The sequence below is a fragment of the Lissotriton helveticus genome, chromosome 9 (genome assembly GCF_964261635.1).
Source record: "Lissotriton helveticus chromosome 9, aLisHel1.1, whole genome shotgun sequence".
NCBI classification, from domain to species: Eukaryota; Metazoa; Chordata; class Amphibia; order Caudata; family Salamandridae; genus Lissotriton; species Lissotriton helveticus.
In genome coordinates this window covers 358,678,059-358,697,947 of record NC_136070.1, presented here as the reverse complement: position 1 = coordinate 358,697,947, position 19,889 = coordinate 358,678,059, and the positions used below count along the sequence as shown (strand labels likewise).

The 19,889-nt window shown below is 40.0% G+C and overlaps 1 protein-coding gene across 1 annotated transcript in view; it reads left to right on the top strand.

Annotated features, from left to right (window-relative positions):
- The window catches only part of SERPINA10 (serpin family A member 10), a 177,440-nt gene extending 158,026 nt beyond the window's left edge, over positions 1–19,414 (top strand). Inside the window, exon 6 of the mRNA XM_078660099.1 lies at positions 18,750–19,414. Coding sequence (XP_078516225.1) covers positions 18,750–18,941 — 192 coding nt within the window. The 3' untranslated portion in view covers positions 18,942–19,414. The remainder of the gene's footprint in view (positions 1–18,749) is intronic.
- Positions 19,415–19,889: the final 475 nt, after the last annotated feature.

The following is a 19,889-nucleotide window of genomic DNA, read 5'->3' as shown; positions in this document are numbered from 1 at the left end:
TATCATATGGATAATGCTTTATATTTTTTCTTCTTGTGCAAGGTTTCAAGCAATTAAATATTTATTTACAAATGTGTGTGTAGATCTTCTTCAACATTCAAACCCCTCGGTTGCAGAGAATCTAAACTGATAATGTAGCGTGATTCGAGCTTCCTCAGCTGTTTCAAACGATTTCCACCTCTTATGTTTGCTAACACCGAATCTATCACATAATAGGTAAGACCTTTGGTGTCCCTGTTATGTGTTCGCTCAAAATGCCTCGCTACCGGATATGATCTATCCGCTTTCTTGATTGCTCTAAGGTGCTGAAGGATGCGTTTGTGCACTTCATGGATAGTGCTGCCTACGTACCGCAGGCCACAAGGGCACTGTAGCACATAGACAGCATAATCGATTTTGCAGGTAAACTTGCCTCTTATTTTTTCCATCTTATTTGATAGGCCAACCTTGTATTTGTCACAGTTTATACCATGGGTGCACGCTTTGCACTTTAAGCATTTGATAAACCCACCCTTCTTATTCAACCATGTTGTTTTTGGTCTGGGTTTTTTCAGCACATTGCTCACAAGGGATTCTCTGAAAGATCTAGCTTTTCTAAAAGTGAAGTCTGGGATGACGGATGGGGGCAAGATGGCCGCTGGTGAGCCGTAGAGGGAAGACGTGTTCTCTCCTCACTCCCGAAGTGGCGGTCTGAGCTGAATATAGAGCACCTCTCTCTTCAATTAATGGAGATGTTAATGGAGCAGTAAAATCCCTTCCCTGAGAGGCTTGGGGGAAAAAAACTCCTCGATGAAACCAAAGTGCCTTTTTGAAACTAGACATCAAGGAAATCTATTTACAGTGAACTACCTATCGAGCAATTTGGACTCTCCTGCAGAGATATTAAATCCAGCCCTGATTTTAAAGGGAAGTGTAAAAGGGACCCTGAGCCGTGCTCATAAAATATTTGAGAGAATTTTTGTCAAGAGCCATTACTGTTTGCTTCGACTGAGGAGGTATATTATGGCTCCAAAACAAAGAACTACAAAGGAGGATAAAGACAAAACGATTTGCAGTGACCCTGACGTTCCAGCGGCGAATTTACGGACGAAAACAGTACACGGAAAATGGGTGCCTTAGAAAACAACAAAGTGACTGGTGGCAATGTAGCAAACGCCGCTAATGCAGCTGTAATTCAAAAGGAAAAAGAGAAAAAGGAGAGGCTAAAAGAGAAAAATGCTGTTACTAATGCTGTTACTAGAAGGAATAATAATGGTGCAAAGACACTTGATAATACAGGATTGAGACAGCCCACAGTTTTGGAGGCGTTTTCTCCTGCAGCGGCTACAGCGCGATCGAACGCAAAAGGCAATGACGGGTGCTAAAAACAAGGAAATGACAGATAAAGTTATTGTGCTTACTCCACTTTTAACGATCCATGAACTGCAGCCCACGGAGGAGAATGGGACACTTACCAGTAGTGCTGGCGTTGCTAGCGGTATCGTGGAGCAGACCGGCGCGAAGGCTGTGGGAGCAACGGAAGTGCAGGGGGCACGGTTGCAGATGGACCAGCAGGCAGGGCCGGCCTCACAGACCTCGCAGATCGAGCGGACGAGGCATTCAGAGTTACCAGAACAGAGAACGGATCAGATGTCCCATATTGTGAAGGAGTCTGAGCTGGGTGATTTACCAAGCAAGGGGCAATGTGAAATCCAGGAGCCAGGGAATGTTATTTCTATCACTCAGACCCCGGCCAGAACAGAGATGCAAAATCAGACTTTGCAGGTAACACCAGATGGAGGGGAGGAAGGGGAGATACTCCCTAACGATGAAGCATTAGCATTAGCATTAGCAAAATGCATAGAGGAATCAGGAGGCACAATACAGGATACAATCTGTACAGAAGATACTAAGGGAATAGAGGAGCAAGATACAATGTCTACATCAACAGGGTTACAGATTGACAAAAATGTATTGGATATGGATTCTAACACTAAGAGTGCTTCTGTACACTCTCCCCTAAATCCAGGTTCACCGAGTGACGATTGCTTTTTTTCAGTGAATGAGGGTGGCGATGAGGAGGATAATGGTGCCATGGGAGGGGCTGAACCTGGCTCAAGTTCAGAGTCAAGTAAGGTTTCAAAAGAGTCTGATACTGATATTGATACTGATATTGAAGAGGAAATGGAGATTCTTCCAACTGGATTAGACTCAGAGATCTCAGATAGCTCGGAATTGAGGGAAGATACAACCCATAAACTCCCCTATAGACGTAAATCGAAGTCCCTAGGGAAGAAGAGACGAAATAGAACAAAAAATGCTATAAGTCCTCTACAAGGACAGGCTGTAAAAAGACTGGATTGGGATTACTCTGCGACATCGCAAATGTATCAAGAGTCAGCAGGCTCTGTCCAAACCCAAGACAGATCACAGAGGCAGAATACAGGTCAAGGTCAAGACCCGCTTGGATTTGAAACAATGTATTCTATGTTGAAACAGATTCAAGTGGAGGCTAGAGTGGAGAGTCGTAGAGCGAGACAGGAGAGTAAGAAAATACAGGGTTCTCTCAGGAAAGTTAATAAACTGTATGCAGATCTGGCGGGAAGGGTCTCCAAAGTCGAGGAGAGAACTGGCACTCTGGAAGACGAGGTTAATAAGTGGCAAGAATTCAAACAGGATCAGGAAAAAACTACAACAGACGTTCTATGGAAACTCGAGGACCTTGACAATAGACAGCGAAGAAATAACATACGTTTACTAGGTGTGGCGGAGGGGAAGGAGGGGCAGGATGTGAGGGCATATGTAATCGAATTGCTCAGGGGCGCATTGCCGGATGTTACAGGTTGGAACTGGGAAAATGAAATACAGCGTGCACATAGATTCCCGTTTGTACAGAGTAAGAGCAACATGTCTGCAAAGCCCAGGGCAATACTTATATATGTTGGAAACTACCTATTAAGGGAAGAAATTATGGCGAAGGCAAGACCCCAGGCTAAGTGTAGATATAAAGATGTTGAATTTTTTGCTAGGCCCGATTTTTGCCACACAACAGTGGGGAGAAGGTGGAGGATGAGGGAGTTGATAACCCCATTTCAAAAGCTAGGATGTGAGGCATATTTGATGTTCCCCAGCAGATTAAAGGTAGTTAAAAATGGGCAATTCAAGGTTTTCTACTCGGAGATCAAGGCCCAAGAATATTTGGTGTGGCTAAAGGAAAGTAGATCTCAGGGTGGTACAATGGCTCTGACTTTACATGGAAATCAGAAAACTTAAATAATTAAGGTTTGGAGAGAGGATTACGAGAAAGCTACATTTAATCTACATTTAAGAAATTGCTGGGTTCAATATAGAATATCAGAGAGGAGGACAGCATAGGAGGGGAAAAAGGGGGGATGGGGGAGGAGGGTAGCAGAAAAGATAAGGGGAGAGAGTAGTGCTTCTTATTTTTTTTTTCCCTCTCCTTTTTTTTGGGGGGGAGGGATAGGGGTAAGGGAGGTGAGTGAGAGAGGGCGTCACCCTTGGGTCTACAGTCGCCACATATAGGTCCTATGGACCTATTTGCCAGTAGGGAGGGTGGGACAGTCGGGGAGGGGCTTCAGGGGAGGGGGTGGGAACCACTTGGGGGCAAGGGGCACAACATGGAACTACTGTATATAAAAGTGCAAACAATTCAAAGGAAAATAAATCATAATGAAATATTGAGGATACATCTGCTGAAACAAGTATTTGAGCTGGAATGGCTAAAAGGGGGTGGACACGTGTTTGATATTCATTAATGGGTGTCCGAATAATGACATGGAATGTTTGTGGTTTAAACGATAGGCAGAAGAGACAGAAGGTATCACTTTTATTTATAAATACCAGAGTCGATTTTTTACTTTTACAAGAAACACACATTATGGCATCTGAAATATATCTCTTAGAGCAAGTGGGTTTTGCAATTTTAGCTTTTTCAAGACAGGGATCCAGAAATAGAGGGGTGGCAATACTATCAAGACATAGGGGTATTACTACAAGGAAGAAAGCAGAGGATGCCTGGGGGAGATGGGCGTTGGTAGAGTGTATGATTGGGGAGACTGGATCACTTTAGGTTTAATTTATGGTTCTACAGGGGATGACCCTGAAATTTTTGAGTACCTGGATGTAGAGCTGGCTACATGGACACCCTGTATTATTCTTGGAGGTGATTTCAATATTAATGGTGCAGGGGGATTAGGATTAACGGCAGGATCACATGTAACGTATAAAGGTAGGAAGAGAAGAGTTCACCGAGCAATTTCATCTATGGCTAGGAATAATGCACTAATAGATTTATGGGATAAATTAAAATCACAAGAGAAGGGATATACATATTATTCCGCCCCGCATAAATTGAGTGTAAGATTAGATTATTTTTTTGTAACAAGTAACTGTTCAACTAAAGCTCAGATTGAGAGGTTGCCTCGCTTATTATCTGATCACAATGCGTTAATTTTAACTTATACTGCCACGTTAAGCTCTAGGGAAAGTACAAGGTGGACATTTGAAAGGGTACTCCTCCAGGATGAGATCTATATTCAACATATGTCGCAATGGATTGAGGAGTACTTGACAATAAATAGAAGTACTGCAGCAGATGGCATTGTATGGGATAGATTCAAGGCGGGGGTAAGGGGGGAGACCATTAGCTTTAGTGTGAATAAACGTAATCAGGAGCGACTTAGAATTCAAACAGTTAAAACACAGTTGCTCTTAGCCGAGGAGGAGCTAAATGAATGTATAGTGAAGGGTAACTCACCGGAGTCCGCTCTTGCTAAATTAACAAAGATAAGGATGGAGGAAGAGGAACATATAGCAATTAAGGCGGCAAAAATATATGCGGCAAATAGAGAGAAGTGCTATGAAGCTAGTGAAAGGGTCGGACGAACATTGGCAATACGAGCAAGGCAAAAAAGTGTATTGGGAGAAATAAGGGCAATTAAAGACACTTTAGGGAATGTGGTAACTGATACGCAGGAGATCAAGGAAGTGTTTAGACAGTTTTATATGAAACTATACGAAGAGCAGCAAGAAAAAGACCCTGTGGAAATTGCACTTTATTTAGAGAATATTGAAAAGGTGATGTTAGAAGAGGAAGAACGACAGAGATTAGATTTATCTTTGGACTCTCAGGAGATTGAAGCCGCCCTTATGAGCTTACCCTCAGGAAAGGCAGCAGGGCCTGATCAAATACGTTAGAATTTTTTAAGGTATTTTGGAAAGTATTAGGGAAAGATATGGTGAAAACACTGCAACAAGCACAATCTGGGGTATCTGTACCTGGTTCATGGTCAGGTGCAGAAATTGTGGTAATTTTGAAGAAGGGGAAGCCACCTGAGGAACCGGCCTCTTATAGACCCATCACACTTATGAATGCCGACACAAAGGTTTACTCTAAGGCTTTGGCAGTAAGGTTTGCTAATGTGATATCACCATTGGTTTCTATTAACCAGCATGGATTTATACCAGGGCGGGGAACGACTCACCATACTAGGAAACTAATTACCTTGCTGGACACCATGGAAGTCTCAGGGGGCCCGATGACGGTGATGTTATTAGATGCCGAGAAGGCGTTTGATCGGGTCTCCTGGGAATATCTATGGTGTGTCCTAGGGAGAGTGGGATTCGGGGAGGGATTTGTGAATGCAGTAAAAATACTCTATAAGAATCCGGTAGCTGCTGTAAGGGTGAATTTGGGGTTGACTAGGGAGATTCAAATTAAGAGGGGGACAAGACAGGGATGCCCGTGTTCCCCTCTGTTGTTTGCTATGTATTTGGACCCCTTGATACGGAGGATGGAAAGAAATGAAGATATACCACCATTGATTACGCATATGGGGGAATGTAAAATACTCGCCTATGCCGATGATGTGGCAGTTCTTACATCAACACCCACGGAGGCTATACAAAAAGTGGAAATAGAGGCAAGAAAGTTTGGAAAGGTCTCAGGTTATTCACTGAATACTAACAAAACGCAAATTATTAAGAATAAAAACGTAGTATGTCATGATCATAGGGTTGTGCAAACAGGCGTCTATCTTGGTATTGCAATTACCTCAGAATTGGATAAGGTGGTGGAATTGAATATATCCCCTATTATAGCAAAGGTTCGAAAGGATTTAGATAGATTACATAACCTCCACCTCTCATTAGTTGGTAGGACAAATATTATCAAGATGCTAGTGTTACCAAAATTTTTATACATATTTAGGGCAATCCCATTGATGTTTGACAATTTTTGGTTTAAAAAGTTAGAAGTCATGATTAATAGGTTTATATGGTCTAAAGGAAAGACCAGAAGAGCATTACGTTTTATGGCACTCCCAAGACAACGAGGTGGATGGGCCTTACCTGATCGGAAACTATACTATGGGGCTGCTGCCCTGCAAAATATGGTGGGGCTAATTGGTGGGGCAGAAATGGAAGGGAATGATAAATTAGGAACCCTGGCAATATATGGTCTTCTGCTAGGAGAAGATGCCAACAATGTATTTCTTAGACATGTTGATTTTGCATATTATAGGAGAACACGTTTTAAGACGCTCATGGCAGCATATAATATTTGGAAAGCCTTCAGTAAGAGATATGGATTAGGTAAAAATAACAGATACACTAGAATGAAGAATAATTCAAATTTTCCTAGTGTAATTTTTTCAGATTTAGCATTTATGGTGTGGGTAAAAAAAGGAATTATAAAAATTGGTGTTTTGATGGGATCTATGGGTTTCATGCAGTTCTCAGAAATACAAGCAAAATATGGGATAGAAACAAGGAATTTTTTTAAGTATCTTCAAGTAAGAAGTTTTCTGTTGAATAAAAGAGGGGGAAGTGCTGGATTTGAGAAAAATAATATTATGGAATTGGTACAGGAAGGAGTTGATTGTAGTATAAAAAGGTTCTATTATGAATTAATAGAATCAAAAGAAGATGATTTGGAGAAATGGGGGGAAAGTTGGGCAACTAAACTAGATGCTGAGACAGATTGCTTTAAGATGTCATTAGAATTGGGTCAGAATGTTTTGTGCTCTGCAGCGCTGCAGGCGCAACATTATAAGACACTATATCGGGTATATTATACTCCGGCAAGAATCGCACAATGGGGAGCTACAACTGGTATTAACTGTGCAAGATGTGGAAGTTTGCAAGCAGATATTATACACGTATTTGCAACATGCCCATCATTATGTACGACTTTGAATACAATAGAGACTTTTATGCAAAGGGCATTGAGAATAACAGTTAAATTAACCCCCACCTTAATCCTGTTGGGTGTATATTCAGATGGTGTGCAGGGGGAGGAACAATACTTTATTTTTGTGGCTATGGCAATATTAAGGCTATGCATAGCTTCAGCTTGGCTTGACCCAACACCACCGACATAGCAACAATGGTTGGCAAAAATTTTGAATATATATAATCTGGAAAAAGCAATCTATGCTAGAAGGGGGAAGAAAGGGAGGAAATTAGGCTTGAAAATATGGGAACCAATTTCTAGATGGAAAGATGAGACTTAGGATAATTGATTGTATATAGTGATGTATTGATGAATGTGGTTATTAATTAATGAGATAAGCTGTAGCTATGTTATATTCACCTTATTCTCTTTTGACTTTCCATTAATCCTTGGTTTTTATCTGCATATTTCTGGGATCTATGAATTTATTCTGTATCTGTGTATGTATAACGTAAAATTTTCTTACTTCTTTCTTTTTCTGTATGTTGTGCTTCTGGCCCTCGGTTTAGGGGGTTAAATTGTATAAAATCCTAATAAAAAAAATGTTAAAAAAAAAAAAAAATGAACTACAAGTCAGTTCTTTATGTCTATCGACATGTAGTTTTAACTAACGTCATTGTATGTTTTAAAATGGCCGCTTTTTCTAAACTTCTAATGTCCAGTGAGCAAGACTGCTTGGCAGTCGAAGCGCGGTTGGCAGCGGCTAAAATAAAGAACTAAAATATCGCACACAGCATCGTCATTTTGGATTTGTAAATTGAGACTCAGCTCGAGGAGTCTTTGCAGGCGACGCAACTCTCGCTAAGGAGGGGCAGCGGATGCTCGAGTAACACGCCGTTATATATATATATATATATATATATATATATATATATATATATATATATATATATATATACACACACACCATCTCTACAAAGTAGGGGGGTTGCAAAAAGGTACAAGATAGGGGAGTGGGAAGTTAACGAAAAAGACAGAACATTTGTGAGTAATTTTGACCACAAAGTTACAGAACATTGGCTTCTTCGTACAATAGATATAAATGATATTCAAATTGTGCATTTGTTTAACCGCTAATTCACAAAATGAAAATATTGACATCTATTTCTATGAGTACCCAATGTGGGAATTACAATGTATTTCTATTAGATCACCTGAAATGATTAGTACACCCACTGTCTTGTTCCTCGAACTTTTTTTGTTTAGTCACAGAGTCAACTATATTATCCCATATGTACTGTTCTACACCATATTGACCAAGTGTATGTATTTTAATCAGAGCTAAAAAATCTAAATTAAAAGAGAGTAAATTGTCATCTTGATGAGGAGTGTGCCACAGAGTAGGTAGAGGCAGTTTACCATAAGGGAAGTTGTTGTCGGGGTCAGTAGTAGGGCAATTGAGTCAATGACCTCCACTGTGGGCCGGCCGCTTTCCTTTCCCCCAGTTTGTGTGAAGCCTGACGAATTGTGGTGGTGGACCCTACCATCAATTCAGAAGCTCTGGCTGATTCCCCACACATGCAATCGGAGGAATCCCTGATTCTTTTGCTCATACCATACTTTCAGCTTCATTCAAGAACACATCAACTTGCCTATCTTCCTTTCTCAACCAGGTTGCCTGGCCCCTAAACATTTTCAGCAGGACTACCAGTTCCAACATACTCCCCTTGGCTTCATCATTTTACAAAACCTTTTTTTGTTAGTTGACCTGTCAAGCCCCATTGACCAAGATAGAGGTCAGTCTTCAAAAGCCAAGACACTGCTGGACCCTGGTCAGCCTTTGGAAATGCTCTTACTCAGGGAAGGATTGTTTGGGCTCATATGGTCCAAAGACGACAGCATCACGCAAGGCGACACAAGGCAACACAAGCCCTTATTTCAGATATACTAAGCCATGTCAATCCAACTTATATGGTTTAGTCAATCTGGAGTAACTTAAGGGAAAGCAAGTCTGCGCCTTGTGTTACTCTGCATGCAGTGTGGGTGTTCCAACTAATCCACCCATGGTTTTTAGTGCTTTCCCAGATTTACTAAGACTAGTGAATCTGGGAATGTGTCAAAACGGTACGCCATCCCTACAGAGACATATCAAAGTGAAATAGCGTTATTCCTACTTGGTATTTTCTCATTCTGTGTGCAATGCATTCTGCAGTACACACAGAAAGATGAAAATGCATCCAAGGATTGTTTTGGGCATGAAGGTGTCCCTTCCTGCACGAAAACAATCCTGCTGAGAATTCAAGCCCCCTTGCACCATGGCACAAGGGTGCCTGCGTTAGTGCAAGGCAGCACATAGAGCGCCAGTGCAAAGAGAGCAGGAATGTGCCATATATTAATAAATATAACACATTCCTGCTCTCTCCATTTGATGCAGCACATCAAGTTGTCTTGCTGTGTTGCACCAAATTCTAGTAAATCAGGACCCTGATATTTAATTTACACCCAGCAGTTAGCCTTTTAGGTTTTGCTTTATAATTGCTCTAACCACTCCCCTTCTCTGGAATATCCATATCACCACCTCTCACCCTCAAAATACCAATTTCAACGTCTCCCATAAAGCAAGATCTTACATCGGATGCATAAGAATGTAGCCAGAGTTGTGCAAACTGAAATTCCACGAGCAAGCTGAAAAACTTCACATCTACAAGAAATCGTAAAGTTTGTCAGACACAATTTCATCTATGGGTCATAATTTCTGCAACTGTTTTTCTGTGATTTTTATTTCAAAAATATCTTCTTGGAGAAGTTGCCTGGATAATAAGTAGTTTTTGTTGGTATTACCTGAGGATAAATATACGTTTTTGCAAAAGATTTGCTTTAAATAATGTGTTTCTGATTGCTTGAAGCAAATCAAAGCTCATGAATTTCATATACATCTATATCAATTATGTCATTCGATGAATTTTGAAAATAGTAGCCAGTATAAAAAGGGAAATTACACATTTTTTTATAACTGTTATTTGATTAACTGAAAATATAATGCAGCCATGTATGCAGGCTTTGAAAGTCATACATCCTTCTTTACATATCAGAGATATGGTGATTCAGAGTATAAAATTCAGTCATTCATGAGCTCACTATCGCCAGAGTAAAACAAGCATGGCAAAGCCTATTGGTCTGACTTTGCCAACGCCTGTTGTTTGCTGTTATTGGCTTTGCCAATTCTTGATAAACTCTGATCAAATTGGCTAAGCCAATAGTGGCAGTTGGCCATCTTGAAATGGTATTTTCTACAGTTCAAAGATGGCTGTCACATTGCGTATACTGTCACCCATTTAACCCAACCCAGAAACATATGTTGTATTGCTCACTTGTATAGTGCTATATATATATATATATATATATATATATATATATATATATATATATATATATACATATATATATATATATATATATACACCATATATATATATATATATATACATATACATATATATATATACATATATATATATATACATATATATATATATATATATATATATATATATATATATATATATATATATATATATATATATATATATATATATATATATATATATATATATATATATATATATATATATATATATATGCTGATGGCCACATCAAAATACTAGATTTAAAATGAGAGTGAAAAAGATGGAAGATAAGCCAACAGGCACTTTGTAAACGAAATTATCTTCTTAAAAAAAAACAGTAGTAGGCAGGATAGATTAATTGTGTGATTGGCAAAGAGAGAGGAACAAAGGCTATAGGAAAGTAAAGAAGAGCACGGGCGAGGCAAAGCGGAAGCAAACACTGTGACAAACAGTACCACCAAGTGTAATGAAGACCGCTGAGAAGTGTTTGGGACTGAGCATCTGCACGCATAATACATCAACTAATCTATATGCAGTTATACACTATATTAGAACTGTTCTTCCCCCAATAATGAACATTGTAACAACAAATGAATTACTGGTACAGCTTAACTGGACTATCAAGAAGTAAACGCCGAACTATGAATGGGGATTTTTCATTCTAAAACTGGTGTAATCTATGAAACTGAGATCAATAGCCTTAAAATTGGAATCAGAAGCCATGATTCAAGCAACAAGAAAAAATGAAAATTGTGTGGGGTTTTAGTTATATTTTGTCCAATGATTGTTCAAAGATAAACATCCTCCCACATATTGCAGTTGTGTGCCATATTCACATGTCTAGTATGTAGTATGTAGAGGTACTGGCATAGCACAAATATGGCTAGGGAGCAACGGAGCACTGAACAACATGAGAAACACAAAGGGATGACCTAAAATCCATTACATCTGGTGATATGTAGGTACTTATGCAGGTGGTGTGGCTCTCTGAATAGATGTGTATTCAGTTTCATTAAGAAATTCATGAGGTAACCTATGGATGGTGAATTCAAATCTACTCTATGGGGCAGATTTATGAAGGCCTTGCGCCGCCGGTGCGTCACTTTTTCCCATGTTAAAAGTGACGCACAGGCGGCGCAAGGCCTTCATAAATCTGCCCCAATGTCTGTAGTTGAGTACATATTGTAGCCAAATTGCATTCATAGACGGTGACTTTTTGTGAATTGCAAAAAAGGGAATAGCATTCACTGATTGGCCTGGAAATGGCTAGAGGTCGGATTTATGTCCGCTATTCTCATCTTCGAGCAGAGCTGGCTATTGGAAGTGCTGGGGAGTCTTACATAAGAGGAGACACTACTTCTTTTTCATGCATCACATCAAAGTACCTGAGGTAGCACTTAAGTTAAGAATGCACAACCTACATTTTACTTGCCAACTCATACATATAGAATGCTACTAGCTCAGCAAGTGTGCAATCATGTTTCTTATGGAATTGCGCTTCTCCTATTACCATGACCATAGAATCTGGGTTTCATTAAAGACACAGAAGCTAACATTATGCATTATTACTTTAATGCAACTTCAAGCAGCCATTTTAAAGTTAATACATCACAAAGCAAAGCTCTAGAATACTCATGGGTTACATTGGCAACAAGGCTAGATAGATTTGACTCTTTTAAATGCAATGAAAGTCAGAGTTCAAGTATTATGAAAAAGATAAGCTTCTTCTTTAAGAACTGATGAAATCCAAAGGAACAAAAGGTACGATGCCAAGACTTTCTTGGAGGGAAGATGAGGAAATCTCAGAACTCCAGGTGAGACCCTGCATCTTGTGGAGGAACCAATTACGTTGAATCATCTGAAAAAGGAAAAATTATTACAAATTGCACTAATAAGCCCTATGAATAGGTAGAAAATAAAGGGTATTAAATAACTGGGATGTTTCCTCATTATACATCCCTTTTTTTAAATTTTAATGTTCAAAGAAATGCAATAAAGTAAATTACAATAAATTAATAACATGCTATAATAAGAGACCACTCCAGGAAGGGAGGGTTGGGATAATGTTAGCCTCCATGCCTTTAATGAAATCCAGATTCTCTGGTCATGGTAATAGGAGAAGAATCGCAATTTCATTACAAGACCGGAGGCTACCATTATGCATGTTGATAGTCTAGTAAAACTACATCAGAAATATGTTCTACAGGTTTGCAGTAATCATTTGCAAAGGTATAGGAACTGGACCAGTCGGCCGCCTTAAGAATATCATCTAACTTACCTCCTTTCCAAAAAGATTGGCTAGCCATAGCGCCTCTTAAAGAATGAGCTTGAAATCTTTGGAGGTCAACACCTGCCATTTGCATAGCTAGTTTAACCCATCTAGCTATAGAGGAAGAGGAGACGGGTTTGAAGGGTTTAACAAAGGAAATAAAAAGCTGGTTTACACCAGCAGTGCGATATTTGTTCATCCTTGCATCATACTCCTTTATAAAGTCTACAACGCATAACTTTGGGAAAGCATCAAACCTGGGGTAAAAAATCATGCCAGACATGGTTTTAGTTCTTTTGATAATTTCAAAACTGACACCAAAGGCGTCATACGATCTATTGATTATCTTTGACATCTGAAACCCTACAACAAGATATTAGCCATAGGAGAGAAGCTAGTTTAACAGAAGGTTTTTTATTTTCTAGCAGATTAATATTGAGCCAGTTACAAAAAGGGTCAAGTAATAATTTTGGTGCTTCGTATTTAGGTTTAGGAGGTCTTTTAAGCCTAAGGCTTTTCATAATTCTACATATTATAGAATTCTTACCAATAGATCTACCACTTAAAAGGGAATGACCTGCAGAAATGGCTCATCTATAGCAGTTAATCGATCTATAAGTAAGACCTCTTTCAAATTGTTCTACAAGAAAATTGGCTACATGTACGATAGGAGCCTCCACGGAATCCAGGTTGCTTTCCAAGCACCAACCAACCCATCTTTTCCAGATACTGTTGTTTCTATAGTGTGTCCTGGGGGCCCAGGTTCCTTGTAGGAGAAAAGAAGCCTGCGCCGAGAGGTCAGAGATTTCATAGGCTCGCCTAACACTTTCCAGGCAAGTAGGTTCAAAGTCCCGTTCCGAAGAAGGGGATGTTCTAAACTGTCTAAGACTCTTAGGAGGTCTGGTGAAGCTGGGAGAAGAAAGGGTATTTCGTAAGTTAATTCCAAGGTCATTGGAAACCTAGATTGGGATGGCCAAAAGGGTGTTATTAGGATTATTGAACATTGTTCCATTCTCAATTTCTGCAGGGCACATTGGATCATTGCAAAGGGGGAACAGCATATCCCCGAATTCATTTCCAAGGTTGAAGGAAGGCATTCACTGCCAGAGCACCCTGGTCTGGCATCCAGCTGAAGTATTTGCATAGTTGGCAGGTCAGTCTGCTCGCAAAGAGGTCTACTTCTAAGGAACCCCAAAGGTCATCTAGTTTTTTTGAACACTTTTTTGTCGGTGTGATCTACTCGGAATCTGGAATTCCAGTCTGCTCAAACATTGTTTTGTCCTGGAAGATATTCTGCTCTTAATAAAATTTTGTGTTCCAGGCAGAGAATCCATAGCTTTTTTGCTAGGTTGGAGAGGTCTGGTGACTTGGTGCCCCCTAGGGGATTTATGTAACCTACGGCTGACATGTTGTCCATCTTGAGAATGACCAACCTCCATTGAAGGGATTGCTTGAAACTTATAAGGGCATAAAGCCCGGTGATTAACTTCCAAAAATGTATGTGGTTCGTACTCTCCAAATAGAACCAGGAGCCTCCCATGTTTTGATTCTGACAGCAAGCACCACAGCCATGAAGGCTGGCATCTGATTCCAGGAAAAATTTCAGAGAAATGCTAAATATGGTTTTGCCATTCCATGTGTCTAGATTTTCTAACCACCAGGTCATTTCTGTCTTGGCTTCCAAATCTAGGCACATTTTGTCTCCTTTCCAAAGGCCAGACTGTAGAGCTCTGCCTTTCAGCCTTTGAAGGGCCCGATAGTGTAAAGGACCAGGGAAAATAGCATGGATTGACAATGAGAGGAGGCCCAGGAGTCTGGCTAGTTCTCTTAAGGTTAACAGATCGAGTTTCAGGACATGACATATCTCCTTTTGAATCTTGGATATCTTTTTCGGGGGAAGTAGCAGCATAGACTTCACAGTGTGCACTGTGAAGCCAAGGAACTCTAGAGACCTCGAGGGAGTCATGATTGATTTTTCTTTGTTTATAATAAAACCTGTACTCTCTATTAAGTTTACGGTAGTATTCAAGTCTTTTAGAATTTGAGAATGGTCTTGAGACATGAGGAGAATGTCGTCTAGATAGATTATAAGGTGGATACTTCTTTCCCTTAGAACTGATGTAATGGGCTGATGTAATGGGCTTCATAACTTTGGTGAAGCACCAGGGGGAAGGGGATAGACCGAAGGGAAGAGCTTGGAACTGGTATCGGTGACTGTTCCAAGCAAATTGGAGGAAAGACTGGGATTCTTGAGCCATTTGAATTGTAAAGTAGGCGTCCTTAAAGTCTAATTTCACTAACCAGTCTTTTTCTAAAAGCATGTCCCTGAGGAGTTGGATACCTTCCATCTTGAAGTGTCTATAGGTGAGCATTTCTTAAATTTTCTGAGATGTATTACTGGTCTCCACCCTTTGTCCTTCTTCTCCACCAGGAAAATATTGTTCAGGAAATGTTGGCATTCCCAGGGGACCTCTACAATTGCTCCCTTCACATACATTGAGTTTATTTCCTCTGCTACAATAGAACATTGTTCTTGGGTTAGATTTAACACTCTGGGTGTTGTAACTTGTTTGGGTTTTTCTATAAAATCCATTTTCAAACCCTGGACAGTCTGTAGAACCCAAGGGTCTTGTATAATTTGTTTCCAGATGTGTTAAAAGTGTTTTAGACGACCCACCACTTTCCCCGTTGAAAAGGAAGGATGAGGTGGAAAGTTACTTACTTGGAGGATTCGAGGAGTTCTGACCTCTGGTTCTGAAGCCTCCTGAATAGAAGGGTCTTCCTCTCTCAGGGTAGAAGCTGGGATTGGAATGGTAGGGACGCCCAAACCCCCATTGTCTGTAGAAGGGTCTTTGGTAGGGACGGCCGGTAGAGCGACCCCTTTTGCCGTCCCTGGTAAAAACACTTGGGTTAAAAACTCTGCCCATGTTAGTTTGTGCCTTATCCAGTGCAGTAAATGTTGCCATGTATTTAATCTCCTCCCCAAAAAGCAGTCCGTTTGGCTTGACAGAGGGCTCCTTTTCGGCTATGTCATAGAGTTTAGGGTACATTTTTGATAAAACAATGTTCCTTCTATTGGAGTTAATTGTTGCAGTAGCATTGCCGAGGAGGATTAGTGTCCTCTGGCTCCAACCCTCAACAAATCAATGTTTGATGAACAGCTGTTAATATGTTTCTCTTAAATTAAATCAATCATTCTGCACAAGGGACCTAGCATATCGAGCATGCAGTCTTGGCAGGTTTTGAGGGAGATCTCCGTCCCCTTCCTAGGGTCCCTGCCCAGTTTAAATAGGAACTTAATAAGTTCTGGGTCCAGCTTTGGGGTGAGACAAATTTTATCTTGGACCATAGGTCTTGGGCATTCAGCTTTAAGGATATTCCTTGTGTCTCTTTCAAGGGAGTTTCTTATCCACCTATTGATAAACTTGTCCACATGGTTTTGAGGCCACCATTGGGAACTCCTAGGGTGTTGAATGTTATAAGGGGAGAACATTTCCTTAGAGGAAGAGGGGAGTTCATCCTCTGGGAGAGAAAAATCGGGGTCATTATCATCCTGATCCAGATCAAGGATGTATTCGTCCAGGGATTCTGTTGTTCCTTGATCATCATCAATTAAGTGGGAGTCAGATAGAGCACTTGGATAAAGTGAGCCACTTAGGGTGTCCGGATAGGTTGTGCTTCTATGGACACCAGATATTTTTGGGGCACGTAGGCCTCACTTAGTGTTTGTGGCGCTTAGTCCTCCTTGAGAGTGTTAGGTGAGTAAGCCTCCCAATAAATTCGAGGTGCTTGGACCTCCCAGTGTGCTCAATATGCTTTCCGTATCTAAATTGTTGCTTTTCGTTGATCTTTGACTCCCACATTTAGTTAAATCGTCAATGTGCAATCCATGGAGAGTAGTGGGGTTGGTAGATTCAGGTAGGGGGCTTTTTCCAGCAACAATTTGACTTACAGTCTCCCACATGCATGAGCGCATTTCTTTTTGTATAATTGTTTTAATATTTTCCTCATTAGGGTTGGGAGTAGGGGCCTGGGCTTGTGAATCATCTGATTCAATGTCAGACATAGTAAAAAATGTAATCACAGGGGGTTAAGTCCTTGAAAAGGGTGTTAACCCCAATTATTATTATTATAGTTATTGGGTAAATAGTAGAACAAAATGTATGCTCCAAGTGTTTAGTCGCTTATTTAGATAATATAGACTGCTTAATGAACGTTAATAGGTAATTCTGTTACAGTAGTCTTCAGAATAGAAGTCCTCAGAATAGTATTAAAGTAATTCTATTAAAAGATCAGCATTACATCTAATAATGCAGTAGTATTAATTGTTTTATGCCTAATCTCTTTCCAAACGATGAAAATCTGACTCAGCTGATCGCTAGCATCTCAACCGTCAAGAGACAGCGCGAGCGATCAGCTGTATGCAATAGGAGTATGCGTTGCCAGGCATCGCAGTGTAAATATTGAAGGAAGATGCCTTCAGGGCACCTCTCCTAAGCGCGCTTCGTCAAGGAAGCATAGCGCGTCACTCTGTGCTCGCTATGGGTCTCTCCTCTAAAATAGGAGAGACCCTGGCTTTACGAAGGCCCGAAAAGCGGAGAAGCCTGTATGGGCCAAAAGGAGGTACTGGGATGAAACCGGAGAAGAAAGGTTTCCTGACGCGGTCGGTGCACTGTAAATTGGACTGTGAGGAGGGCTGCACCTGGACCATAATGAATTATAAAGTCTTGCAGTCAGGACAAAAAGTGAAAGAAAAACGGAAATCGGAAAGGGAAAGTGGCGTCTCTCTTCCAAAAGGGTGTAGAAAGCTCGGTGGAGGCAAGAGGAGCCCCGAGGTCTGTTGAGAGCAGCAGAAGCCCAAAATACCAATAAACAGCAAAGTAAAAAGGTTAAACAGAAAATAATGATAGTGTTGTAGGTAAACGAGGTTCAAATGTAACCAAGTAGTAGGTTCCAAGAATGTAATTTATTAATTCAGTTCCAAGTAAGTATAAGGAAGATGAAATGGTAAGTAAGATGGTAAATGGTAGCCCCACCAGGAGCAGCCTCCCTGCTGCTCAGTCTGCATTCACCAACTGGCACTCCACACGTAACCAAGCAACCATGCATTCCATGACATCACCACACATTCCAACACTCATCCTGGTTGAGCAGCAGGGAAGATGTAAGTGAAAGGAAGGAGAGGCGACAATAAAGTCACCACAGATAGCAGGAAATGATATAGCTATAATATAAGGTATAATTAAGATTCAACGCAATACAATGCAACATTGACAATAAAGTATAGAGAGCAATGAAAAACAGAACTTATCTGCTTGAAGCCGTATTTAAAAGAGGCAGGTCTATCTATTCTTGTTGCTAATGTAACTTATGAGCAGTCTAGAGCTTTGCTTTGTGATGTATTAACTTTAAAATTGCTGCTTGAAGTTGCATTAAAGGAATGATGCACAATGGTAGCCTCTGGTCATTTAATAAAATCCGCTTTCTGTCAGTCCCTCCAGAAGGGTTCACATTGCTGCCCTGACAGATAGTTGTGCACAGAGGAGAACATGGCAGTGGTAAAATTGTCACTGAGATAGTCATATTGATTCCCTTAAACATTTGGACTGTTTAGGATCATAACTGAATCTTTACTATTTTATTGTTTAATAATTTCCCAGGTCACCAGTTAATACAATTTCCTTGCACCCATGTGTGAAGAAAACGAAAATACCTCCAACAGCTTTTAACCCCCAAACATTCAAATATCACTGCTCAGTTTACACAAGACTGTTCATAACACAGACACTTCTTATAAATGCTGACCAAAACTACTTACCTGATAACAGCCCTAAAACAGCTACAGTGAAATGTTTGAGAATGTCATCCTCTAACTTTGAAATTCTCTTCCCTTGTCCTTCAGGTTACACAAAGAGCAGTGATTGAAGTGAATGAGAAAGGAACTGAGGCTTCAGTCGTCACAGGTTCAGAAATAATAGGCCATGCGTTGCCCACTACTATAAGAGTGGACCGTCCATTTATCTTCATGATCATAGAAGAAGTACTGAACTCTATACTCTTCATAGGCAGAGTGGTCAATCCAATAGAACAGTGAATGTGGCTACAACCCACCTTCCATGTATTATGCTGCTGAGCATTCTTCTGTCTCCAACTCAGGACATTGTTTTATAAGGATCACAACCATTACCTATACACATGTTTAGAAGAATTGGACATCGCCCACGGAGCTGAAACGATTTATTTGTCTTGCAAAGAGTTCCACTGGAAATGTATTTAGGAGATGTTCATATTCTTCTATTATTTACAATTGTGTAAAACTACTTCCATTAAAGCATTTTAAACATTTTTACACTAAACCTTAGTTATTTTTCAGTATCAGAAAATGTTGATCTTCCTATTATTAAAAGTAATAATAGCTCGATGTCTGAAATGAAACTTCTATATTTAATAAAAGAGTACCAGAAGAAGTACCAAGTTCACTGGGCAAAATGAAGCACGATGAAGACATAAATGACCAATACAGTTTCAAAATAATCAAAATAAACCATGTATGCAGTAAATGCACAATTTGTGTTGTTTGTGACTTTTTAGGTTCTTCTTGTTCTTCTATCCATCGATCTATTTATCTATGTTTCTACCATTCACAGAACTGACTGTATTTACAGAAAATTGAGCTCCTCTAAACACATTTTTAAAAGTTAAATGGATGCATAAACAAGCTTTTCTTCTTTCTTTCAGTATTGGTAAAAAGAAAACACATTCACAATAACAGTGCTGCTCTCAAAGCACTTATAAGCACACCTAAGAGGCTCACCCTTACAGATCGATCCATGATGCAACCATCTGGCAATGAATCCTCCCCAGTATATGAAAATGAGCACTGCAACACAGACACGTTTGCAAAATTTGAATACACTGTCCCATAATGCACTTTGTTTTCTATTTTTCAGTCTAAACATACTGTGTAGTGTTATTGTATTAGAAAAGCATACAACATTTGAATATTTTTTTTATTTCCTTAAAATGCCACTTTACATGTAAA